The 27,151-nt window shown below is 41.0% G+C and overlaps 1 protein-coding gene across 5 annotated transcripts in view; it reads left to right on the top strand.

The window, feature by feature from the left end:
- MARF1 (meiosis regulator and mRNA stability factor 1) overlaps positions 1–27,151 on the top strand; it is a 114,462-nt gene that overhangs the window by 17,083 nt on the left and 70,228 nt on the right. For all 5 annotated transcript variants that reach the window (XM_033962859.1, XM_033962858.1, XM_033962862.1 and 2 more), the window contains 5 exons: positions 1,082–1,253; positions 10,443–10,669; positions 15,019–15,136; positions 22,303–22,475; positions 25,978–26,412. In XM_033962859.1, coding sequence (XP_033818750.1) covers positions 1,082–1,253; positions 10,443–10,669; positions 15,019–15,136; positions 22,303–22,475; positions 25,978–26,412 — 1,125 coding nt within the window. The remainder of the gene's footprint in view (positions 1–1,081; positions 1,254–10,442; positions 10,670–15,018; positions 15,137–22,302; positions 22,476–25,977; positions 26,413–27,151) is intronic.

A 27,151-nucleotide genomic window follows, 5' to 3' on the forward strand; every position in this document is an offset into this window, starting at 1 on the left:
TCTCTCTCTCATCATCCCTTCCCTGACATCTCTCTCCTTTCTTTTTCTTCCATCTCTCCCTCCTCCTCCTCCATGCTCTGGCATCTCTCTCCTTCCTTTCCCCCCTCTCTCTCTCTCATCATCCCTTCCCTGATTCCCTGACATCTCTCTCCTTTCCTTTTCTTCCATCTCTCCCTCCTCCTCCATGCTCTGACATTTCCTCCTTCCTTTCCCCCTTCCTTTTCCCTTGGTCTGGCATACCTTCCTCTTTCCCTCCATGCCCTGGCATCTCTTCTTCCCTCCAAGCCCTGGCATCTCCTTTCATTCCTTCCCTAATCTTTGTTCTCCCTCCAGTTGGGTAAAGCAACACTCTCCCCCTCTGCTCCCTTTCCTCCTATCACCCAAGGCCTGGTGTCCTGAACTTCATCGGGCAGCAGCAGTGTTTACAATTCACTGCTGTTGCCGGCTTCAGACCTTCCTTTCTGTCTGGTCCTGTCTTCATGAAAACAGGAAGAAGGCAGGACCCGGCAGCGAGAAAGGCCTGAAGCCGGCAACGGCAGCAAATTGTAAACGCTGCTGCTGCCTGAAGAAGGTAATGGCACCAGGCCTTGGAGCACCCGAGGCAGACCGCTTCTCCCCCCTCCCAGCCGAACCCTCACTGACCCTCCTATCTCTCCCTCCCATGCAAATCCTGCTGACCCTCCCAGCGAGATGACGAGCAACAAACCTCCCTCCAGCAGTGTTGGCAGCCGCTAAACAGGCTGCTTCGTGGCTTTTTCCTGCCGGCGAGTCCCTCTGCTGCTTCACTGATGATGTCCTCCTTCAGCGGGCCCCCCTCACAGTTTTGAGCCTTAGGCACGTGCCTACTGGGCCTGTTGATTAATCCGGCCCTGATTGCATGATATTATGCGGTGCAAATGTTGTAAAATGTTATTGACAAGTTCTTAACACCAGCTGTTAAGATATATTCTGGATATTTTATTGTAACTTGTATTGAAATCAGGAATGCCTGTTCGGTTGTTATCTTTTTTTTTTTTTAAGATGAATTTCAGCTCCATCTATTGAATTTTTATCTGTGTATTAAAATTTGTTCTTTCAACAGCCTACTATGAATAATTTAATAGATGCTGCTAATATTTGGCCAAATATTCCTCCTCCAAATACTCAGTCTGCACCAATCCCTATACCAATTTGCAATGGATGTGGCACCACAGGAACAGCAAAAGATGCAGCATTGCTGGCAACAAATCTTGGCACAACACCACCACAGTATGGTAAATTCTTGTTTGTTTAGCTATTTGAATTCCTAATTCCTATTTTAAAATGCATCACCCCCTTTGACCAATATAGCTAATCTCGGTATTGCAGTGATAATCTAGGGCAGTGGTTCTCAACTCTGTCCTGGGGAACCCCCAGCCAGTCGGGTTTTCAAGATATCCCTAATGAATATGCATAAGACATATTTGCATGCCTGTCTCCTCCATTATATGCAAATCTCTTTCATGCATATTCATTAGGGATATCCTGAAAACCCAACTGGCTGGGCACTCTCCTACGATAGGGTTGAGAGCCACTGATCTAGGGCATCATGGCCTTTAAATTCAGCCATTAGGTATCACCTTTATGCAATGACCACAGCTTTCTCCTGCCTCTCAAGAGACTGTAACATTACTTACTCTGAGGGGCAGAAGACCTGTTTCTGGATCAACTGTAGATTTTCTGCAGTGTTTTCCACTCTGTTATCTTCTCAGTTACCAAAGAATGCTGCTACTACACCCACATCTTTTTGGTTGTTTGACTCCTTAGTTCTTAGTCGTTAGTTCATGTGAACTTTTATTAGTACAGTGGAACCTTGGTTTACGAGCATAATTCGTTCCAGAAGCATGCTCGTAAATCAAATTACTCCGTATATCAAAGCAAGATTCCCCATAGGAATGAATGGAAACTCGCTTTGATTTGTTCTATCTCCTCCCCCCTCCCCCCTCCCCCCCCTAGGCTACCGGCACTGCTTCATCAACCCCTCCCCCACGAGAACCACATCGCACCCCCGTGCTGAAAGCGGCATCCGCCCGCCCTTCCTCCCAAACATGCTCCTTACCCCATCTGCCGGTTGTGCCACTGAAAGAAATCTCCCACTTCTTGCCTGGGCCTTGAGCATCTGCGCATGCTCAAGGCTTTCTGGCTCTCATTCTCTCCGAGATCTCGGAGAGAACGAGATACGCTAGCCTCCAGCGACCACAACATAGTATGGTTCAACCTTAGGAAAGGCTTCCCTAGATCAAACACGAAAACAAAGGTACTCAATTTCCGGGGCACAGACTTCGCACGCATGGGAGATTTCGTCCATCTGACGCTGCAGGACCAAGTGGAGACCGATGATGTAGAAGCTAAGTGGTTAACAGTGAAATCAACCATACATGAAGCAACTAGCCGCTTCATAAAATCAGTAAATAAATGACAAAGAAACAATAAACCCCAATGGTTCACCACGGAGATCTCGCACCTCATTAAGGAGAAGAAAAAAGCGTTTCTCTCCTACAAGCGCACGGAGAAAAGAGAGGCAAAGGTAGAATATAGGACCTGGTCTACAGCGGTCAAAATGGCAGTTAGGGAGGCAAAACTTCGAGTGGAAGAAATTCTGGCAAAAAACATTAAAAAGGAGGACAAATCCTTCTTCAGGTATAGTAGTGACAGAAAAAGGAACACAGGCGGGATAGTACGCCTTAGAAGACCGGTCGGAAGTTACGAGGAAGCAGATTCCGATAAAGCCGAACTACTGAATGAATACTTCTGCTCAGTCTTCACCTGTGAGGCACCGGAACACGGTCCGCAGTTGAAGGCAACACAAAGCACAGAAGACCCGTTTCAGAATTTTGAGTTCACACCAGGTGAAGTTTACAGTGAACTGGCAAGACTCAAGGTGAACAAAGCCATGGGACCAGACAATTTGCACCCAAGAGTGCTCAGAGAATTGAGCGATGTCCTGGCGAAACCGTTGGATGAGCTATTCAATCTCTCCCTAAGTAAGGGGAAAGTTCCCCTGGACTGGAAATTAGCTAATGTCGTTCCTCTGCATAAAAAGGGTTGCAGGGCAGAGGCTGCGAATTATAGACCGGTGAGTCTCACATCAATAGTGTGCAAACTCATGGAAACACTAATTAAAAGCAAATTGGACACGATCTTGAATGAAGGGAATCTTCGGGATCCCAGTCAGCATGGATTCACCAAGGGTAGGTCCTGCCAATCCAATCTCATCAGCTTCTTTGACTGAGTAACAAGAAAGTTGGACTTGGGAGAGTCTTTGGACGTCGTGTACCTGGACTTCAGTAAAGCTTTTGACAGTGTCCCACACTGCAGGCTGCTAAGCAAGATGGAATCGATGGGGTTAGGAGAGACACTAACTGCATGGGTCAATGATTGGCTGAGTGGCAGACTTCAGAGGGTGGTGGTTAATGGTTCCCTCTCTAAAACATCGGAGGTGACCAGTGGAGTGCCACAGGGCTCGGTCCTGGGTCCACTCCTTTTCAACATATTCATAGGGGATCTGACTCAAGGGCTTCAAGGTAAAATAACACTATTCGCCGATGACGCCAAACTATGTAATATAGTAAGTGAATGCAGTTTACAGAATTATATGGCGCAGGACCTGCTTACCTTGGAAAGTTGGTCCTCAACCTGGCAGCTAGGCTTCAATGCTAAGAAATGTAAGGTCATGCACCTCAGAAGCGGAAATCCATGCAGGACGTACTTCTTGAACGGAGAAACTTTAACTAGGACTTCAGCAGAACGAGATTTAGGAGTAATCATCAGTGCAGACATGAAAACTGCCAATCAAGTGGAGAAGGCTTCATCTAAGGAAAGGCAGATATTGGGTTGTATCAATAGACGTTTCGTCAGCCGACAGCCTGAAGTCATAATGCCGTTGTACAGGGCCATGGTGAGACCTCATCTGGAGTACTGTGTGCAATTCTGGAGGCCACATTACAGTAAAGATGTGCGCAGAATTGAATCGGTTCAGCGGACGGCCACCAGGATGATCTCGGGGCTCAAGGGTCTCTCGTACGAAGAGAGACTGAACAAATTGCAGCTCTACACTCTCGAGGAACGTAGGGAGAGGGGAGACATGATTGAAACATTTAAGTACCTCACGGGACGTGTCGAAGTGGAAGATATTTTCTTTCTCAAGGGACCCTCGGCCACAAGAGGGCACCCGCTCAAACTCGGGGGCGGAAAATTTCATGGCGACACCAGAAAGTATTTCTTCACAGAGAGAGTGGTTGATCATTGGAACAAGCTTCCAGTGCAGGTAATCGAGGCAGACAGCGTGCCAGACTTTAAGAATAAATGGGATACCCATGTGGGATCCCTACGAGGGTCAAGATAAGGAAATTGGGTCATTAGGGCATAGACAGGGGGTGGGTAAGCAGAGTGGGCAGACTTGATGGGCTGTAGCCCTTTTCTGCCGTCATCTTCTATGTTTCTATGTTCTCGCAGGGGGACGTTCGTCAGGTGGGGGTGCGATGCCGGTTCGGGGGGTGCGATGCCGGTTTGAGCGGGGGGAGGTGCTCGTGTAGCGGATCATGCTCGACTTGTGAGACAAAAGTTTTTCTAAGTGTTTTGCTCGTCTTGCAAAACACTCACAAACTGAGGTTCCACTGTATAACTATCAGAAAAGTGTAATGCTGGTAATTGATTTATCTTAGCACTTGCTGTGACTTTTTATGATATTGGCAAGAAGTCTGCAACATGAAGAATCCAGTTGGTTCATATATTCATTTTGCTTTTTGATCTTTATACCTTGTCGGTGGTTTGTTGTTGGTTTTTTTTGGTGCCCTATATTTACTAGATCTGCTTGCAGTCCTTTTTTTTTTTTTTTTTACTCTTACTTTTTCTCTGCTACTTTTTACATTATTTTGATTTGAGATCTGCTGGTATCTGTTACAGGTTTAATACTACTAGTTGTATGCAGTGAAAGTCTTCATACCCTTCTACATTTTTCACTTTGTCTAAAATTTTACAGTTCATGAATTTATTTATAAAATTTATAGTCTGCCTGTAAGTAGGCTCACAGTAAAGACATGTAAAATACTAACACATCTAATAAGCATACTTTACACATTGAGTGTGAAAGAACAATTATAGAAATATGAAAAAAAGTTTTGATTGCAAAAGCCTTCACACTCCTTGACTCCATACTTGGGTGGAAGCGCCTTTATGGCGCTAATAACATCCATGAGTCATTTAGGCTAAGTGCCTACCAACTTTGCTGTTTTTGTGCTACCTTAGCAGAATAGCTCAAGCTCTTTTAAGCTGGCTAGACTGCAGTTTTCAAGTCTTTCCACAGATTTTTTTTGTTGAATTTGGGGTCTGAGCCACTAAAGAATATTCACATCCTTATACTGAGTCTTTCTGTTAGTTTTGTGCTCCCTTCATGGAGGATAGTAGTGGTGGTTCAGAGGAAATTACAGTTTATTCAAAATACAGCAACTTAACACATATTTAGAAGATCAAAATTTGATCATGTTTCCCTACTCTTTTTGGGAGACTTCATTGGCTCCCACTACATGTGAGGCTTGAGTTTGAGCCTATAGTTCAGGCTATGGTTTTGTCGAGTCTTGATTACTGCAATGCCCTTTATCAAGGAATAACAAAGGTTAGATGTAAAGCACTGCAGGTCACACAAAATGCAGCAGCAAGATTGATAATGGGTTTGTCCAAATATGATCACATTTCGCCTTATCTCCCAAAATTGCGTTGGCTACCAGTCAGTCGCCTTTAGAATACAGTATAAAGCCTTAATGATTTGTCACCAATTTCTGTACGGAAATATTTCAAAAAGATCTTTGCGTTCTGAGAATTTGGCCCTACTGAAGATGACTGTGAATTCAAGGTTGGTTGATACTGGTAAAAAGAGCTTTTGTTGTGCAGGAGTTAAGTTTTGGAACTCCTTGGTAGGGCAGATATGGAATTGTTGTGAGAAGGGTACATTTAGAAAATTTCTCAAAATGCAGTTATTTGTTGATGCTTTCTTTTAGATATACCTTTGGAATTGCGCTATTAATTTTAGCTATGATTTCTAAGTTTTATTTTTATGCAAAGTTATGTTATAATTTTTAAGGTTTGCTTGTATGTCTATAATAATAATAACAGCTTATATACCGCAATACCGTGAAGTTCTATGCGGTTTACAAAGATTAAGCAAAGGTACAAATTGATTGACTTTAAGAGGGGAGGAAGAAAGAGGGTTAATAGGACAGGAAATCCATTTTTGAGGAGAGAGTGATCAATAGAACAAGTTAATCGCTATAGAGGGGAGAGAGAAGAGAGGATCAGTTGTCTAGATACTTTAGGAACAGGTGTGTTTTCAGACGTTTCCTAAATTCCTCATAAGTAGTGGGCGAAAGCAATTGTTCTAGGTCTTTACCCCATGATGCTGCTTGGTGCGAGAGAAGATGTTCATGGTGTTTTTTCAGTTTACAGCCTCTCACTGGGGGGGAAACGAAGTTGGAATGTGAACTTCTCTTGTGTCTGTTGGCTGAGAAGACGAAAAGGTCAGTTATATATTTAGGGGCAAGTCCGTGTAGTGCTTTGAAGCAGAAGCATGAAAATTTAAACTTTACGCGCGCCTCCATTGGCAGCCAATGCAGCTTCTGGTAGTAGGGTGTCACGTGGTCAAACTTCCTCAGCCCAAAGATCAGTTTGACCGCTGCATTTTGCATCAATTTTAAACGCTGCTTGTTCTTTTGGGAAATTGCTAAATATGCGATGTTACAGTAGTCAAGCAGACTCAGTACGAGGGATTGGACTAGGGTTCTGAATGCCGCTGTATCGAAATAAGCTTTAATGGATCTGAGTTTCCAGAGAGTGAAAAATCCCTTTCTGATCAAGGAGTCCACCTGGTCTCTCATGGTTAGGCACTGATCCAAAGTTACACCTAGTATCTTTATGGTAGGTTGGATAGGGTAATTAAGACCCTTGTGGCACACCAGATGAATTGCTCCAGGTATCTGAAAGTTCATAATTAAAACGTACTTGATAAGTGCGGGACGTAAGGAAGCCACGGAACCAATTCAGCACCTCGTTCCTGATACCAATGGCGTCTAGGCATTGCAGCAGTTTCCCGTGGTCTACTAGATCAAAGGCAAAACTCGTATCGAATTGCATAACCAGGGCATTAAGGCCCTTACTAAACAGTAGGCGCAGATTGTCTAAAATAGCCGCAATTACTGTCTCAGTACTGAATAACGGTCTAAAACCGGATTGAGTTTCATGTAGGAGAGAGAACTGATCCAGATAATCCATCAGTTGGGTGTGTACCAATCCCTCCATAATTTTTACAATAAACGGAATGGATGCTACTGGTCTGTAGTTGGATATTATAGCTGAAGATTCTTTTCGATTTTTTAGAATTGGGGTTATTATTATGTGACCATTATTAGAGAGGAACTTCCCAATTTTTAGGTTATGAGCCAAATATTGCATCAACGATAGTTTAAATACTAAAGGTGCCGCTTTCATGATTTCTGGGGGGCATGAGTCCAGAACGCAATAGGATTTAGAGTATTTGTTATATAGTCTGTTGTAATTGTTCCACTCTAAATCTTGAAAGGAGCTCCATATCATGTTTGCCAGTGTATCATTTCCTTGGGTGATAGGTATCGGATGATCACTAGGGTCATTTGTTGAACAATAAATTCTAAGGTTTTTAATTTTCGAATCGAAGTGTAGTGCTAAGTCATTTGCAGAGGGTAACTTGTGTGTGGGTGTGGTGTAGCGAGCGGTGTCAAATAAATTTGTGATCAGGTTGAAAAGCTCTTTTGTATTGATTCCTTGTGAACCATTACAAGATGAGTTGATTTTAATTGAGTAGAATGCTTTATGTCTTTTATCATTTGTCTATGTTATTAAAATTATGTATGTATATTTTGTTAACTGTTTAGTTGTAAATGGTATAGAACATTTTAAAATAAATTAGTATTTGTATATACTTATAAATCAGTGACAGCACTAAACAATGTAATCTAAATCATACTTATATACCACCTCTTCCCCACAGAATACAGCCCAAAGTATTTCATAGACTCTTATTGTTAAGTAACAAACAGCCAGAATAAAAATTCCGTCAAGAATAAAATTAAAACTTCTTAATAAAATTTGTAGGAATGTCTAAATTTGTAGGAATGTCTAAATTTGTAGGAATGTCTAAATTTTTTCCAAAACTGAGGATAAGAATCATATTTGACAGGACCAGGAAAGAGAGGTTTTTTTGGGGGTGGTGTGGAGAGGGGGGGTGTAAAGTTGAATAGACTTAAAAGAGGGAAGCATCAATAGGTAAGCTCGACTTCCCCTGCGGATCATCTTTCCTGTAAAAGATAGTTTTTCTTAACAGTTTTATTCCTTGGCCAGCCAACTTCAGTGTTGTCAGTAGAGTCGCTGCCATATGCCAATGATCTGTTGCCACTAAGTTGGCTTGGAGTTGTCCTTCCCCAATTTTATATGAGTGGACCAAATTTTGGGCATGGATTGCAGATGTGTCTAAAAATAATTAGATGCTAACAATCGGTTGGAGTTAACTAAATTAGTTCCAAGTGCCAATTTATGTACACATCTGCCTTATTCCCTATTCTATAATATGCGTGCTTACATTTAATAGTGTGCCACTCAAAAAGGTGTGTGGCATGGGCAGATCAGGGTGTTCTCAAAATTTAGGCATGGTGTTACAGAATACTTGGATTTGTGTGCCCAACTACCATCAGGTGGGTATGAGCATTTAAATAATCAATGGTCTTTAAAACTCAGACAAAATAACGTGATCACTTCTTTGTGTTTTTTATTACTAATTCTGTCATTTCCAAAATATATTACCCATTAACTTTTAGTGAAAATTATTTTAATCCAGACTGGTTTTCACCCATCTTACTACTTTCAATATCCTTTCTACTTTTTTTTTTTTTTTAATCTAGCACTAATAGAATTGTATTTTGAGCTTTCCATTCTGCGCATTCCATTCTGCTTCAGGATGTTTAAGCTATAAAAAAGAAGAAAACAACATTTTCTTGCAGCATAGATGGTCTTTACATTTACGTCAACTCTTTAAAATAAAATTGTATGTACTGTTTTGTGGTGCGCTCTCAATCGCCTGCATCAAGTTCCCCCAATCACGTCAACTCTTTAAAATAAAATTGTATGTACTGTTTTGTGGTGCGCTCTCAATCGCCTGCATCAAGTTCCCCCAATTTATTTAGATTTTGAATAAAATAATGCAGATAATATGAAACCCAGTTCCATAAAAGCCCTAAAAAGCAAGCTAATACACTCTGTTATGACACTGGAAGTTTTATAAATGACATTCTCTGCAGACAGCACTGGGGAATATAGGCACATTCCAGGTGATGTAATCCAACAGAACCTGTGTACTAGATTCCTTCAATAGCTCAATGAGGTTATTATTAACCTCTTTCAGCAGGCATGGGAGTTCTTGCATTAACTCGCTCTAGCAAGTTCACTTGGTCTATCTGTTCCACAAGACATGCTGACATGCCCAGCAGCCTCTTTCACGCCCCAGAACTCTCGGAATACATTTTTATCCTCCCTGATAAACTGCTTAAATTGTGCCTGTTTTCTTTGCTCTTGCTTTTTACTGCACCGCATTCACTCAGCACATCTTCAGTACCACCAGTGTTTTCCTCCTCGGTTTCTCGATTTCTCTTTCAGCCACAAGGTCCTACTTTAGGCATTCAGAACACAGCTGCACAGCATGGTGGAGAGGAAAACGGTGATGGAATTCAAAAAGGCATGGGATAAATGCAGAGGATCTTTAATTAGAAAACAAATGGTGTAAATTAAAGAACTAAGGATGTAGCTATTGGTCAGGGGATTCTACAGAATTTCTTTGCATTTTAATTGATCAGTATCTTTCCATCTTCCCCCCCGCTGTTTCTTCTGGGCTGCTTGAACAGAATAATGTTGGTTGTAGTGCTTAGCGAGGGACTCATCTGGAGTGCAGTGCTGTCTATAGAGAAATCAGCATTGCTTAGCTGTAATGGGGTTCTTTATAGACAGCAGAGGTATGCAGCCATATTTGCCTTCCCACCACCTTCTTAAAAACATAGAAAGAAAAGAGGAAATCAAGAATCCTTTACTTTAGCTTGGATATGGCTAAGGAAAATTGTCAGAGCAAAGTGGCATGGGAACTCTCTTGCATGCTCAGAGAAGTACATTAAAATCTCTCTAAGCTATTGAAGGAATCCAGGACCCAGGCTTTATCAGTGCTGTTACCTGGAGACTGTCTATAGAGAACTCTTGCTACATGTAAGCAACTTAACTTTTCTGTTGCACAAGCAATGCTTGTTTTCAGCACTAAGAAAAGTATCAAACAGATGTTTTGTTCGACCACAAATATTAATGTACTGAGTACAAAATGAATTTGCATTTTGAAAATAACACGCCATGTAATCTTATAGGGTCTCCAGATATTGCAATAACAGGGCAGATTCCCGAGAACCTTCCCCCAATTGGAGTGTTTTGGGATATTGAGAATTGTTCTGTTCCATCTGGCCGTTCAGCTGTTGCTGTTGTACAGCGAATTCGTGAGAGGTTTTTTAAAGGTCACAGAGAGGCAGAATTCATCTGTGTGTGTGACATTAGTAAAGAAAATAAAGAAGTGATTGAAGAGCTGAATAATTGTCAGGTAAGTTTCTGGATGTGTGTGTGTTTTTTGTTTTTACAACTTATATAATCTAAAATATTTGCTAGGCTGAAGTGCAGCCTTCTAGTTTTATAACACTTGAGTGGCATTTTCAGAAGGTCATGCAAGTTAGAATTGGAATGTCATATTTAAAACAAAAAAAATGGTCCCATCTCTCTCAGCCAAAATGAACAACTAAAACGTTTAAATTATGAATGCCAAAAATCCAAGGACAAGGGCAGAGCAGAAGGGTAGCCTAGGGGATTAGTGCAGTGAACTATAAATCAGGACACCCAGGTTCAAATCCCCCTACAACGAGGGGGGGAGGGTTATTTTAAAGTTGAGCTCTCTAGGAATAGGGAAATACCTGACTGTACACCACTTCGGTAGTCTTTAAGCTTACAGGTATTGTGAATATTTATCTGGTTCCGAAGGGCTCGAAGTTTAAAAGGGAAAAAAAGAACTCGAGTAGGAATTCAACTTGGGTCTGCTGCACTAACCCCTGGGCTACTCTTCAGATAAGTTTTCTGCTCTATTCAGCAAGCTCATAATACCTGATGCTATCGTAGAACCTGGTATTCCATTTGGTTTCACTTTCAGTTGAAAGAGGGGGTGGGGACAGCAACCACTGGGAAATTTATGAGGGGCTAAGTCTTAATTCCTCCAGTGATCAGCTGCTTAATCAGAGCACCTTTTTTGTATCCTGGATGTGACTGAAACATGTCCAAATAAAAATGTCTTCCATTTTAGTCCTGGACATTCTGTCCTATTTGATATCACTGTTGGACTTCTTAATTTTAGGCTCTCTTTAGTGTTGCCAGATTTTACATTTATAAAATCCGGACCCCCTAGACCTGTCCCCCCCCCCCAGGCAGTCCCTAGCACCAACCCCCCCCCCCCCCCCCCCCCACACACACACATACACACACACTACTTGCTCTGGTCGGGCAGGAGGGCATGGGTGGATGCCCTCTTGCCTGACACAATTTCGGGGGAAGCTTTTCAAAATCCGGACAAAGTGCCAGGTTTTGAAAAGCTATCCGGACCCCCGGATATATCCTCCAAAGGAGCACATGTCCGGGGAAATCCCGACATCTGGTAACCCTATCTTTAGTCCCACCCAAAACAAGCCCACAATACATCCACTTGTTATTTCAACAGACTGCAGTGTAGGATGCCAAATGAAGTACGAAACAGTAATTTTTTTTTCCTCTGGTTATAGTGACCCTTTTACTAAGGACCTAGCAGGATAAACTATATGATAGGCCTGACAGGGAGATGAAACTTTGCACCCCCAATTGATTGCACACAACAAATAGTTTTTGAAGAATCTGTAATATACATTCAAGGGGTGGCATTTATACTATACAAAGATTATGAGCATACTAAAAATATTGAAACACTGAAGTTTGTATATTATGAAAATGTGCTGCTAATTGAAACATTTGTATGTTTTTTAGTACTCCTAGATCTTATCTCTGACCTTGCTTTTGTCAGCTACCACCAAACAGACTAAGGGCTAGATGCACTAAACACGGTCGCTAAGACCGTGCAAGTCACTGTTGGCTGATTGTGGAACAGCGATTGATATTCCAACACGTTTCCATTCAAATGATTTGCACAGAGGTTCACTGTAATCCTATCCCACCAGTCGCTCTGAGAGCGACGTCCACACTTTCGCAGAGCCAGTTTGGGGAAGTCCCAAAGCAGCCTCCTGCCACTCAGCTCTTGGGGCTTTTTTTTTTTTTTTTTTCCTATAATGGCACAGATGTTCGTACAAGATCTGTCTCCCACCCCAAAAAAGGCCCCTCTTTCCATGAACAACCCCTGTAATGAAAAAAGCGGCAGGAGCGATACCCACTCTCTCCTGCTGTTGCAAACCAACACCCCTCCCTTCCTCCTTCCTATTCCCCTTCTTAAAAATAAAAAAAAAATCCAGTAGAAGGGATGCCCACTCCCTCCTACCCCTGGTGCCCTCCATCCAAACCACCCCAAACCTCCCCCATAACTTCAAAATAGATGATAGCAAGAGGGATATCCAATCCCTCCTGCTCTCCAGACCCACCACTCCAAATGCCTAAGGCCCCTCCCTGAGGGGAGGAGTAGATTCAGAGGGGGGAGGTTCATTGCAGCAGGGGGGGAGTGGGCATTCTTCCTGCTGATTTTTGGTTGTGGGGGAGCTGGCTTTTTTTATTTTTTTAATGAGAACATCTGTGCCCTTAGGAAAAAAGAAAAACGCAGGCAGACCTATTGGTAACACAGTTACCGACAGGTGTCCTGTTGGCTTTTCTGGGTCAGTCCTACCAACCCGATCTGGCATGCAAGTTTAGGCATCCATCATATACCTGGTTTTAATATTAATGATCTCATTTGCATGACAGAATCAGAAAATTTAGGACTGTAGGAAAACCACATGGTGAGCCGTTTTGTGCATCGGGTCGGCAAATATGATCAGTCGCTAAACAAGTCAATTGGACACTTTAGTGTTTCTAGCCCTAAGATTTGAAGCTGTAGGCAATTGGTAATCTGTTAGTTAGGAGTCTGGAAGATAATATATACAAATAAATAGAAACAAAAGGAATAGAGGTAATACCTTTTTTATTGGACTAACTTGGTGCATTGCTTGATTAACTTTTAAGGTAACCCTTCTACTTCAGATCAGAAATAAGCAAATGTAGACAACTGCCAACATATATAAATGAAACATCAAAGCATTTCAATAATAGTTTCACAGAAGGAAGGAGGGGTGGATAAGGTGAAAGGCAACTAGGCCTGGGTGAGTGAGAGACAGAGAGATATGGGTGGGTGATAAGGTGACAAAGCAATAACAATTTATTAGATAGATTGGGCTAGATGCACTAATGTCAGTCAGTAAAAATGGCTGGATCACTGTTGGCCAATTTTTCTGGCCAATTTGCAAAAGAGTGATCGATTGTCTACCAAGTTTGCATGCAAATGATTTGTACACAAACCCAACAGATCAATTGCTCAATGAGTAACACATGCACAGATCCCTAACAGCAGTGACAAGGGAAGCAGTCTCCTGCCACTGCTGTTAAGGCTTATTTTTTTAATGGCACAGATGCCCTTCTCAACAACTCTCTCCCCCCAACAAACTGGCACCCTGCCTCCCCACACACAGCGAAAATGGTAGGAGGAATGCCTACTCCCTCCTGCCTTACCGAATACCCCCGTGCCACCGACCTCACCCCTCAAACCATCCCTTATCCTCCCGAGAAATAAAAGACAGGAGAGATGCCCACTTCATCCTGCCACCGGATGCTCCCCTGAACTCCCACTACCTTTGGTAGATGTTGGGAGTTGGAGGGAAGCATGGTCCCTCCAGGTCCGAGGTCCACCCGTTGAAAATGACGGGCCTACCCCATCCCTGTGCACCATGAGATGCACAGGGAGGAGCCTAAGGCCCTGAGAGGCCTTAAGCATCTGAGCCAATTGGAGCCTTACGCTCCTCCCTCTGTATCCCATGTGATGCATGGAGAGGGGCACTGGGGAGGGGAAGGCCTGTCATTTTCAACGGGCAAGCCTCAGACTTGGAGAGACCATGCTTTCCTCCAGCTCCCAACGTCTACCAAAGGGGGGGGGGGGGGTTCAGGAGGAAGGGAGGGTAGGGGATGGTTTGGGAAGGGGTCTCAGTTGGCAGGTGGGAGTGGACAATCCCTCCTGCCTTTTTTTTAGGGGGGGGAGGGGAGGGGATGGTTCGGGGGGGGCCTCCATTGGCAGAAGGGAGTAGGCATCCCTCCTGCCAATTTTCTCTAGAGGTGGGGGGGGTTCCCCAATGCTATGTTCATTGGGGGTCGTTGCGGAGGGACATATTTTGTGTAGCGCACACAAAATATCTGCCATTTAAAAACAAAAAACAACCCCAGGCAGACCTGTCGGTAACACAATTATCACAGTCATTTTTTTCTGATAGCTAAAACGCCTGGGTTTTGGGGGTTTTTTTTGGGTTTGCATGGGCTTTAGCTAATTTGCATGGCTGGATCGGAAAATGGACTATCGGGGGGGGGGAGGGGGAGGAAACAAATGGAGAGCCATTTTGTGCATCGGGTCGGCAAAAGTGATTGTCGCTAAAGCTATGAAAAGAGGTTTCGCAACAATCGCTGACTTTAGTACATCTAGCACATTGTTAGTCCACTGGACAGAAAGGAAAAATGCTTGAAGTACCTGCGTATAAACTGCTTTGAGTGTGGTTGTATAACTACAAAAAGTCCCAATCCCTTTCAATTAGTTCTTTTCCTGTAACACAAGTGCAATACATCAAACTTATTCAGACTCCAGGCAGGAACCCTAAATCTTTTTTGTTTGTTCCCCCCACCTTAATATGAGTGCAGGTGACTGTTGCACACATCAATGCTACAGCAAAGAATGCTGCTGATGATAAATTAAGACAAAGCCTTAGAAGGTTCGCAGATACTCACACAACTCCAGCTACTGTAGTTCTGGTATCCAGTAAGTATATAGATCTGTGTATGTTTTTTGTTGTTTTTTTCCCTGTTCCTCCTCAGAATTCCTGCTCATTTCTCAGTCTCATACTAATGGGTAAAGCTTTGGATTCTTGCCCAGAAATAGCTAAGAAGAAAAAATTTAAAAATAAAAAAATTTAAATTGAATCAGGTTGGGCAGACTGGATGGACCATTCGGGTCTTTATCTGCCGTCATCTACTATGTTACTATGTTATGTTAATTAACTAAAGTTTTGTTTATAATTGATCCTATTGATGAGGAGGTTCTAGATATTTTAAAAGTTTGATCCACTTAGTCCTAGACCAAGATTGATTGATTGATATTTTTTTTTTTTTTTTTAATATTATAATAAATCAAACATTCTAGTCTTCATTGCATGAGAAGGAGAAAGGAACGTTCAAGAGAAAAGATTTCAGTAAAAGAACTATGAATGCTAATGCAGTCATATTTACGGCTTCTTTTACAAAGCCGCGTGGCAACAGCCCCGAAGCCCTTTAAATCTCCATGGGCTTCGGGGCCATTAACACAAGCGCGGCCGCTAGCGCACCTTTGTAAAAGAGGCCATTAGTCTGGAAAACGAACGAAGGTGGTGATAAATTTTTACCTCATCTAATAATAGAATGCAAAGAAAACATATTTAACATCTGATAATGTAATTTAACATTTCGAGAGAAATTAAAAAAAGAAAACCCCAAGACTAAAACTCTTGTCTTTAGCTATAGAAGTTGCTTATATCTCAATTATGTAATCCTAAACATATCTGGGAAAATCTTGATCTCCCCCCAGGAAATTCTTTCTTTCTAAAGTAACACAAGGCAACAACAAATTTTTTCGGAATCATCTGACAACACAGCAGATTTTTCTAAAACAGTTTTTCACGCTGATTTCAGATCTTATTAGTTTTTTTTTCAGTCACGTAAACTTTTAATGTTATGACTAATGTTAGTTTATAGCATTTTAGCATGTAAGGTTTTAAGAATTGCAGCATCAACTTAATATATAATGTTGCAGTATCTTCAGTCCAAAGTCAAATAAGCACACAGCATAGCATAATTATACTGGACTGTGTCACTTAGCAACCAATATTTCTTCAAAAATGCTTAGAGTATGATTTTTTCTGAGTTGTATCTGGATTGTCACAGCACTACATCCAGTAGTAGTTGGCCATCATACTCTCATTCCAGAAACCTTGGTAGCGACGCTCCATTAACTGAATGTCTTGGTGAAAACGGTCTCCTTGCTCGTCATTCATACCAAGATTTTCTGGAAAAAAGTCAAGATGTTATTAAAAGTACACTTTTTGCATGCACATGTGACAGCCAAGTTTCTGATATAAGTCAAGGAGATTCTGAACTCCTTCCTTGTATGATGGAGACTTATGGTTGCCCAGAAAGTTTTCTACTAACCACGTGAATGCCTCCCAAGCTTCAAGCTCAGCTGCTGAGAGTGATTGCTTAAAATCCTCATCCTGCATAACGGACTTGATCTGTGAGCCTATAAATATCCCTTCCTTCAGTTTTGCAGTGCTGATTTTTGGAAATTTCTTAACAAGATATTGAAAACCTGGCAAGTTTGCTTTACCCATGGCCTTTACCAGGTTCTTCATCAACCCCAGCTTGATAGGAAGAGGTGGAAGAAATATTTTATGAGGATCCACCGATGGCACAAATTTCACACTGCTTTTCCCTGGGTTATAGGTACACAGGCAGATAGAAAAATTAAAAACTGACAAATCACCGGACTCGGACGGAATCCACCCTAAGGTACTGAAAGAACTAAAGGAGGAAATAGCGGAACTACTACAGCAAGTCTGTAATCTATCCCTGAAAACAGGCGTGATCCCGGAGGATTGGAAGATAGCCAATGTTACACCCATCTTTAAAAAGGGATCGAGAGGTGACCCGGGGAACTACAGACCGGTAAGTCTGACCTCGGTTCCGGGGAAAATGGTGGAAGCACTGATAAAAGATAGCATCGAGGAGCAACTAGAAAGGAATAAACTTATGATAACAAGCTAACATGGCTTCTGCAAGGGAAGATCGTGTCTGACGAACTTATGCACTTCTTCGAAGGAATTAACAAACAGATGGACAAAGGGGACCCCATAGACATTGTATACTTAGACTTCCTAAAAGCCTTTGACAAGTTACCCCATGAACGCCTACTTCGGAAACTGAAAAACCATAGGGTGGAAGGAGACGTACACAGATGGATGAAGAATTGGTTGGCAGGTAGGAAGAAGAGGGTAGGAGTGAAGGGCCACTACTCGGACTGGAGGACTCGCAGGGGTCGGTGCTTGGACTGCTGCTGTTCAATGTATTTATAAATGATCTAGAAACAGGTACGAAGTGTGAAGTAATAAAATTCGCAGACGACACCAAACTATTTAATGGGACTAGGACTATAGAAGACTGCGAAGATTTACAAAGGGACCTGAACAAACTAGGGGAGTGGGCGACGAGATGGCAGATGAAGTTTAATGTAGAGAAATGTAAAGTCTTGCACGTAGGAAACAGAAACCCGAGGTACAGCTACACGATGGGAGGGCTGTCATTGAGTAAGAGTATCCAAGAAAGGGACTTAGGGGTAATAGTGGACAAGACAATGAAGCCGTTGGCACAGTGCGCAACGGCCGCTAAGAAAGTGAATAGAATGCTAGGTATAATCAAAAAGGGTATTACAACCAGAACGAAAGAAGTTATCCTGCCATTGTATCGGGCGATGGTGTGCCCGCATCTGGAGTACTGCGTCCAATATTGGTCGCCGTACCTAAAGAAGGATATGGCGATACTCGAGAGGGTTCAGAAGAGAGCGACACGCCTGATAAAAGGTATGGAAAACCTTTCATACGCTGAAAAATTGGAGAATCTGGGGCTCTTTTCCCTGGAGAAGCGGAGACTTAAAGGGGATATGATAGAGACAAGATCATGAAGGGCATAGAGAAAGTGAAGAGGGACAGATTCGTTAAACTTTTGAAAACTACAAGAACGAGAGGGCATTCGGAAAAGTTAAAAGGGGACAGATTCAGAACCAATGCTAGGAAGTTCTTCCTCACCTCGAGGGTGATGGACACTTGGAATGTGCTTCCAGAGGGTGTGATGGAGTACAGTTTTGGGGTTCAAGAAGAGATTGGATGATTTCCTGAAGGAAAAGGGGATAGAAGTGTATAGATAGAGGATTATTATACAGGTCCTGGACCTGATGGGATGCCGTGAGAGCGGACTGCCAGGCATGATGGACCTCTGGTCTGACCTAGCAGAGGCATTACTTATGTTCTTATATCCCTCAGCTGCCAGACACGCTTGACATAATGTTCAGCTGTAGATCTGCTATCCCACAAGCATAAGAAACTGTAATATTTAGTGAATCCTCCTTGCATTCCCATTAGCATGCCAGTGACCTTCAGATCACCACAGATGTTCTACTGGTGTGTTTTATAACCGATTGCGTCTATTCTTATAAGACTCCTTTAGGTGAGCAGAATGGGCAATTGGTATACTTGGTTTGGATTTTCCGTTGTGCAGTAACACTGCCTTCAAGCTTCTCTGTGAAGAATCAATTAAGACGCCATTCATCTGGACAATGCACTTGTGACAGACTGTTGAAAAGCCTGTCGATGTCATGACAGAAGCACAATGAGCCATTTACAGTGAAGAATGTTAAGTTATGATTCCTTTTTCTTTAATAAGTTATTAGCATGTTTTGCAAGCAAGTGCTTTTGGTTAAGCCTTTGAAGCAAGAAGTTCTGTTTTTCTTTTGAAAGATTTAGATCATGAATAAGATCATTGAGCTCAGCTTGTGTAAAGGTTCTGAATCTTCATCATTCACATCATCAGGATCAGATAATTCTGGATTGTGACCAACTGCTGCATCATCATCACATTCTTCATCATGTTTCACAGAAGCAAGTCCATCTTGTGGAGGTACAGGGCCAGGCAGTGAGTCATCATGAGGAACAGGCCTAATAGCAGAATCCAGAGTAGGATATATAATTTTGTGCTTAGATTTAGCTGAGAATCCACTTGTGTTCACAAGGAAAATGTAGCAATCTCTAATATGGTCTCGCGGTTCCCTCCATATCATTGGAATTGCAAATTATATCGCTGCCTTTCGTCGATTTGAAGTCTGTTGGAACAACTGGTACAGATGATATGTGGAGCCCAATACTTATCCTGGTCACCCAGTGGACAGCCAAAGTACAATTTGTATACCCTCTTCAGATCTACAGTAATTGGGCGACGTTGTGCTTTCATCATGAATGAACCACAGACGTAACAGAAACTATCTGAATGATTAGTACAATGTCTTGGCTTGATAAAGACTGATATTAATCACTGTCTGTAGCATAAAAAAACAAATATAACTGTTAACCCTCCTTATACGTTTATCCTATAAACGCATGATATATCGCCAATTAATGTTTATAATTTATATATAATGAACCTCATTACAAAAATGTGATGTGCTAGTGAAAAACTAAACATAGATTTGAAATCAGCATGAAAAATACTACAAAACCCACCCAACATTAACTCTGATGAAAATGATGTTGACCTGTGTAATTATTTGAAAACTGTAACTTCAAGAGTGAAACCAGGAGCGTGAAATGTCTTGCTATATCATCTTGAGAAGTTTCTAAAAAGGCATTTAAATTTTGCATCTCATTATCTCTCCCCCCTTTTACAAAACTACAATAGCGTTTTTTAGCACCGTTAGTGCGGTGAATGCTCCGCACTGCTCCCGACAAATTTTAGAGAATGTATCTGGCAAAGGACATCATAAAGACTTGTAGCGGTCCAGAGAAAAGCGACGAAAATAGTAGGAGGTTTGCACCACAAGATGTATAAGGAGAGACTGGAAGGCCCTGCATAGAAAGGAGGAACAGGGGAAATATGATTCAGACGTTCAACTACTTGAAAGGTGTTAACATAGAACAAAATCTTTTCCAGAGAAAGGAAAGTGGTAAAACCAGAGGGCATAAATTGAGGTTGAGGGGTGGTAGACTTGAGTAATGTTAGTAAATTCTTCCAGATTTATTTAAAATTTGATAAACCGCCTGGTGGATGCCTGGAATGCGCTCTCGTGGTAGTGGAGAGAAAAACGTTGACAGTTCAAAAAAGCATGGGATGAACATAGGATCACTAATCATAAAATAATGGTACATATTGAGGAACTAAGGCCAGGGCTGGGCACGGTCTGTGACCCATACAAGACCATTCAGTTGAGGATGGGCTGGGGAGGGCATCGTCAACTGGGATGGTTTAGATGGAGTGAACTTTGACATAGACTCCAGTAGATGGAACCTAAGCACAGTACCGGGAAGAGCTCTGGGATTCTGGCCCAGAAATATCTAAGAAAAAGGACAATTTAAATTAAATCATTAATTTAGAGAGTGAGTACGGTTGGGCAGACTGGATGGACCATTCGGGTCTTTATCTGCTGTCATTTACTTTGTTACTATGTCAACAATCGAGATGACTTCGCTTAACATCCAAATATTTCATTTTCAACAATGTAAACATTTTGTTTCTCCATAAGATGAAAGTGGGTTTATTAGATTGTCTCCAGTGTAACAGTGAAGCTTTATGCAGCAAGGCATTCTCCCCTTGGACAGACCCAATGACCTTACATTAGAAAATGACAATAAATCATCCCTCAGAGGGATCAGTTTACTCAATACAGTTTGTAAGTAAAAGGCAATAAATGACCAAAATGTTTGTATTCTCTCACAAGACCAAAGTATATGTATCACTCCAGCAGGGGTATAGTGACATTTAGGACACACTGCATGAAAAGCAATACCAGAAACATAGGCTCGATAAGATGACACATACAGGCAAAGGAGGAACATATTTTGCAGCTCCTGTAGGGCAACAGAGTGAGTCAAGACCTTTAAATGTTTCATGAGAAGTCTCAATCCATCCACTGTTACCTGTTCCGAGGGTGGAAGGTTTCTATTCTCCCGCAAGTAGCTTTCAATCTGCAAATCCTGGAATGATTTCAGTAACCAGGACCCTTTGCTTCAGTTCTTTTAACCACTTTCTGTATATCAAATAAAGAAACTTATAGGCTTCAACCTCTACAGTTGGAGTTTCTTTAGGAAATTCACCTGCCTTCAAAGAAATAATACCAGATTGCTGTGGCTAAGACAGTTGCAAAGTCAAAAGTTCTCCCATCAGTGAAGAACCTGAATCATTACCTGGAATAGAAGAAGACAGAGTATTCCTATTCAAAAGCACCTGATGTTTCTCTATCAGGCCTGGAGTAGAAGGAGTACTCACTGCTAGATGCTTAATCTTTTATTTCCCTATATTAAAAATATATATAAATATATAAATGTTTTTCAATAGTAAAGAAAACCAAGATTGCTCCAGCAGAGAGTATCCAGGCCCACTAGAGCAAGCACTTATCTCTCATTATTTGTTATTGCTGTGCAAAATTTGATCTCTTGTGTTTGTTTTGGAGGTTTCCATGTGCTAATTGCAACATTAGGGCATGGCCATTCAATAAATGGAAAATCAGCTATTTTCTGGCTGCAGTAGAAATGGCCTTAGCATGTGGGAAAGCCTACGTAAGGGTGCGCAAAGGCCACTTTCTGATTTAGTTTTGTCACAATGGGCTTTGGCAAGCAATCCAAAATATATTTAAACTGTTCAAATTTATACAAAAATTAGTTGATTTAAAATATAAAAATGTAGAAGACAGAAAAGGGCAACTAACAGTATAAGTGTCAATTTTAAAAACCATGCTGACAATGAGAGCTTCACAATGCAATTATAGAAAATTCAAAAATAAAATTTGATTCAATAGGTTTTTCAACAGCACCAGGTTTTTTTTTACATTTACCACATATCAAAAGGGGAAAACATAGCAGAATTTATACCCCCAAGAAGTTTTTACATGAACAAAAATCTTCCATTTGGAAGTTTCAGAAAGCGTACAATCCTCTTTTACTAAGCCACGGTAGACATTTCTACTGTGGCCCAGAGTGCTAAATGCCCTGACACTGATCATTGGAATTCTGTGAGCATCGGAGCAGTGTCGGAGCATTTAGCACTCCAGGCTGCGGTAGAAACCTCTACTGCAACTTAGTAAAAGAGGTAGGGGATAATTATTTACTAACCATTGTGTTTGGGTGATTTGTGTTGCAGCTGATGTTAATTTTGCTTTGGAACTCAGTGATTTGAGACACCGGCATGGCTTCCATATCGTTCTGGTACATAAAAATCAAGCTTCTGAAGCTCTTCTGCACCATGCACATGAGCTTATCAAATTTGAAGAGTTTATTTCTGACTTGCCACCAAGGTTACCACTGAAAATGCAAGTAAGCAAGTTTCTTTTTTCATCAATTTTATATAATTTGTAATGGAAAAGAAAATCTTGATTTCATAGTAATGTAATAATGTTAGTAGGAAAAGACAATTTTGGCTCTCTCATCCTGCTCATTTGCCCCTGCCTAGGCTGCTCTAGTTAATACGTTTACTAGTTCATCCACTGCATAAGATTTCTCAGCTGTCAATTTGAGTGCCTGAAGGTAGCTTTGTTCTTTGTAGAATTTCCTTTTGGCTGTATCTCCAGTCTTTGAATGTTGGCCTTGACATCACTTTGACAAGATACACTGTAAATGGAGACCATACTTGGGTTATTTTTAATAGTATGTCTAATGCAGATTTGCCGTCTTTATGAACTCGCAGTTGATATGATAATACTATTGACAATTGTTTTATTGCTCTTCTGAGAAATTTTTAGTAGATTAAAGGAAATTAAAATCTCTGTGTTTGGGGCCTGATTGAGCAAGGTTTTTTCCATAGATACGGGTGGGGTAGAAAAGTATTTTTTAAACCATATGTGTAGCTGCACTGACTTAATCACATTTTACATACTTCAAAAAAACTGGAAAAAATAGAAAGGAAGCTCCTTCCTTTTTTTTCTAGACGTCCATATTAAGAAAGCACCCGATGAAGTATTAACTTAGCTTATCATATAAAAAGTCATAGTTTGAATCACAGCACTGATCTCCTTTTTTGCCCTTGTCTGAGGTAGCAGTTGTCATTCTTTATTAGGTTATAAATGGCCCTGCATTTTGTATTGTCTGATTTTAGATCTTTCTAATCATGGCCTAGTTGTGTGTTTTAACTCAAAACCTCTTCAGTGTTTTACCTCTTGTTTGCTTAAGGAGCAGATAATGTGGTATGGTTATTTACGTTATGCTGCTATCCATAGAGGGCTTCCATTACAAGTTGTCCATTCATGGATGACATCATCCTTGACAGGGCCTGATCTGATTTGCTTTCCCAGAACCCAGAAGAGTCTAGAAAACTCTTGTCGGCATGTGCAGGTGTTTTGCTGTGTGACTATTACTACCTCTGCAACAGTTTATTCAGTAACTTAAGATATTCCCCTCATGGTTGAAGTTGGCCTTTCACCTCAGACAAGTAGAATATAATTGGCCACACGTGCGACTCCAAAGCTGAGGGTGCAAGGTTGATTGGTATTCTGGATGTAAATATATGACCTTTTGCAACCTGAATGGCAGTCACTCAAAAAATGTAATATTCATTCTTCACATTGGGGCTACAGTGAAAAGCAAAATTGGAGACGATCTGGCAACAGGTAGAGCAGAATGAGTAGCTACTTAAACTTAATTTTAAGAAAGTAACATTTTAGGCAGGTTCATTGTCTGCAACACAGCCTCCACGGAATAGCAATTTTAAATATTTTTTTTTGTGAAAGATCTGTTTGCAAAGATTCATCATGAGTTGCTCTTCAAAGGCATTGGAAATGATGTTCTCATAGGCTTGTGGTCTAACTGCTATCTTAGTGCTTTCCACTGTGGAATGATAGGTGACCTCTAGAATCTCCAATTCATGCTTTCTAATTAAAAAAATGCATGCATAGTCACTGTTAGCGGAATGGTAGTTATTGACTGTGACCTAGAGCTTTTGAATTGTAGCTAGTTGTAGAACATACGCAAGTCTGGTGGTCTTGACTCTCTGTATTGGAGGGTAAGCATGTTTTTGTTTTTAGAGTGTTTTCTCTTGTATTGCTATTGGGTAGAGTTATTACACCAGCCTTGGGTCCAATGGGCAGAAAACTCAATCTTTTGAAAGAGTGAGGTTTTAGCAGTAAAATATAAAGTTAAGGCACATTCAAGTTACATGCATTTCTGACCTCACCTTGGCAAAATCTTTAAGTGACTCAGAATATCATGCTCTTGGCTTGAAATTAGATGCTCATCTGATAGAAACTAATGGTTAATTTGGAAACATTGATAATGGGCAAGATGGCTCCCTGAAGTGATTCAGTTAGACTGTGTGCTGGACTTGGTCAATTTAGAGAAGTCGCACAGAGTAGCTAAGGGGTGAATTGGTCCTTGACTCATACTTGACATAACTGCGAGGACTGATTTGATTTCTGCACCCAAGATTTTTAGGGCTGGGATTGCTCAATCCCATCCATCTTGTGTAGTGCTTTGGTATATCTCACAGGTTCTGGTGAGGATAATAAAGATGAATAAATTAAGTCTTGCCTTCTAGTTTTCTTTCCATGATTCCCAACAGGCCAGTCTATTTTCCCTCTATGTATTTCTGCCTGTTAGTGGGTTCACTTTCCAAGTTGTTGAATAGCTGTTTTTTTGAAAAAAACAGAAAAAGACACTGGTGTTCATTTGGAATAATAATAAGTGGGATGTAGTTACCCTTGTTTTATCAGACTACTGAAGGGGCTGAATTTGCACAGTGTCCTTATAGGACAGAGCTCAAAATGTTTTATTTTCTGTCTCCATCTGCTGGTTGATGGACACAACCCATAGGTTTTGGACTGGTCTGGAAGGACTCGTGGAAAGAAAATTAGAAGGTGAATCTTAATTTCTCCTTATAGTCTACAACAGAATTTAGTAGTGTACTTTGAGTAGAATAATGAATATACTATTGAAAATTTTTCTTTACTAGCAAATTTTTAGTTTTTTGACAATGACACGTTTGCGTTTATAAATTTTATTTAATTGCCATTTTTTCACTATTGATAGGCAGCAATTAACTTTAAATGAAAGACATTAAAACTAGTATTCTGTGAGTTGGAGTACAGTACTTAAATTTGTTTTTCATCTCTTCTACATGTGAAGTCTCCCTATGTAGTGTATGATCTTCCATTGTAGTTTTGATGTGTATGTGAGACTATCGGATGTTTCACTGGTTTCTTGTCCACCCTCTTCTCCTCCACTCTCTAAAATAGTTCATCTGTCACTTGCATTAGCAATATTTTTTACTGAAGTGTGAAGGGCTAATGTGTTTTGGGTTAGTTAAAATTGAGCACTATAATGAAACAGCAGTATGTAACAATCTAAGCATCAAAAAGTAATGACTGCTGTCAATCTTTTTTTAATTTTTTTATTTTCTACTTTTGATTTGCACACTTCATCAATATAGCCCAGGACAAAAGTGTGCTGTAGTGCTAGAAGGAAGTAAGTTGGTGGTTTTTTTTGTGGGGGTTTTTTTTTTATCCTGGCTGATATGGGGGAAAAATACCCTGTTAGCTTCATTTCTCTGCAGTGAACAAACTGCCTTTTGCATCTGAAATATTAGGGATCCTGAAGGGTCTGTGCAGAAGTTTAAAACACATTATGACAGGATATACTTCCTAGATTACAGACAATTTTATTTTGATCATAAATGGACATAAATGCCTATCTCCGGCCATTGCAGGACAGTACAGTGAAGCACAGTTTAAAAAAAAATGACTTAACCTTCACTTCAAAAGTTAAAATAGCTCCCATTTTCTGTCTCAGAATATTTCTAAGCACAATAATTATCATTTTTCTTCAATAGCAGTGCCACACACTGTTATATGTTTATAACCTGCCAACAAATCGAGATGGCAAAAGTCTCAGCAACAGGTTGAAGCGTTTGTCAGATAATTGTGGAGGAAAAGTGTTGAGTATTAATGGCAGCAGCGCCATTCTCCGTTTCATAAACCAAGAAAGTGCTGAGCGTGCCCAGAAGCGAATGGAGAATGAGGATGTGTTTGGCAACAGGATCACGGTGTCTTTTGCTCCCAAAAACAAAGAACTTGCTGAAATGAAAAATTCTAACTGCATTGTCATTGAAAAAGCCAAATCCCCGAAAAAGGCGAACAAGACTGCAAAGCTGTGCCTCCTCAAAGATTCCAACGAATCTATCTCCACTGCCAAAACCAGTGCTGGTAAAGGATCAACGGCAGCTCCTGGGTCTGTCCCAAAACACACCAGCGTGAAGAGTTTGCAGGTAACTAGCTCTTGGGCATCTCATAAATCTCTAGTTGCTTCTCCTAATTCTCAAAGCTTGTATCAGTTTGTATGTTCATCCAAACTCTCAGGTTCTTTAAGCAAATATTACGTATGTTACCCAAATATTTAGAAAAACAGACTTGGTAGTGCTAAAAGGATGAGATTTTAGAATTCACTGCATCTACTTGTGCTACTCGAATCGATTGATGCCTAGTGCAATGACAAGGAAGTGCAGTCTAGAAGTTAGAACAGCAGATTAAGTAGACAAAGGAACCAGCTGATGCTTCTTGTGAAGCTGAACACCAAGAACAAAAAAGACTGCAGATTGCAATGTACAAGATGCAGGAATGTTTGTTAAAAAACTATATAAAATTGTAATCCAAAGAAGAAACTCTCATATACATGGATTACGGACCTAATACGGTCTGTGTTTCGGAGAAATACTCCTTCTTCAGGGGTCCGAAAATATGTGTCACAAATAGAGAGTCATGTGGAGAACAGCATAGTTGTATAACATGATTAAAATTTGTGAATTGACAAATTGGCAAAGACTTCTTCCAGGCTAACGCATAGTGTGAACACCACAACCGAAAGTTAGCCCGGAAGAAGTCTTTGCCTTCAATTCACAAATTTTAGCCCGGAAGAAGTCTTTGCCATCAATTCACAAATTTTAATCATGTTATGCAACTATGCTGTTCTCCACATGACTCTCTATTTGTGACACATAGGATATTTTC

The sequence above is a fragment of the Geotrypetes seraphini genome, chromosome 11 (genome assembly GCF_902459505.1).
Source record: "Geotrypetes seraphini chromosome 11, aGeoSer1.1, whole genome shotgun sequence".
Taxonomy (NCBI): Eukaryota; Metazoa; Chordata; class Amphibia; order Gymnophiona; family Dermophiidae; genus Geotrypetes; species Geotrypetes seraphini.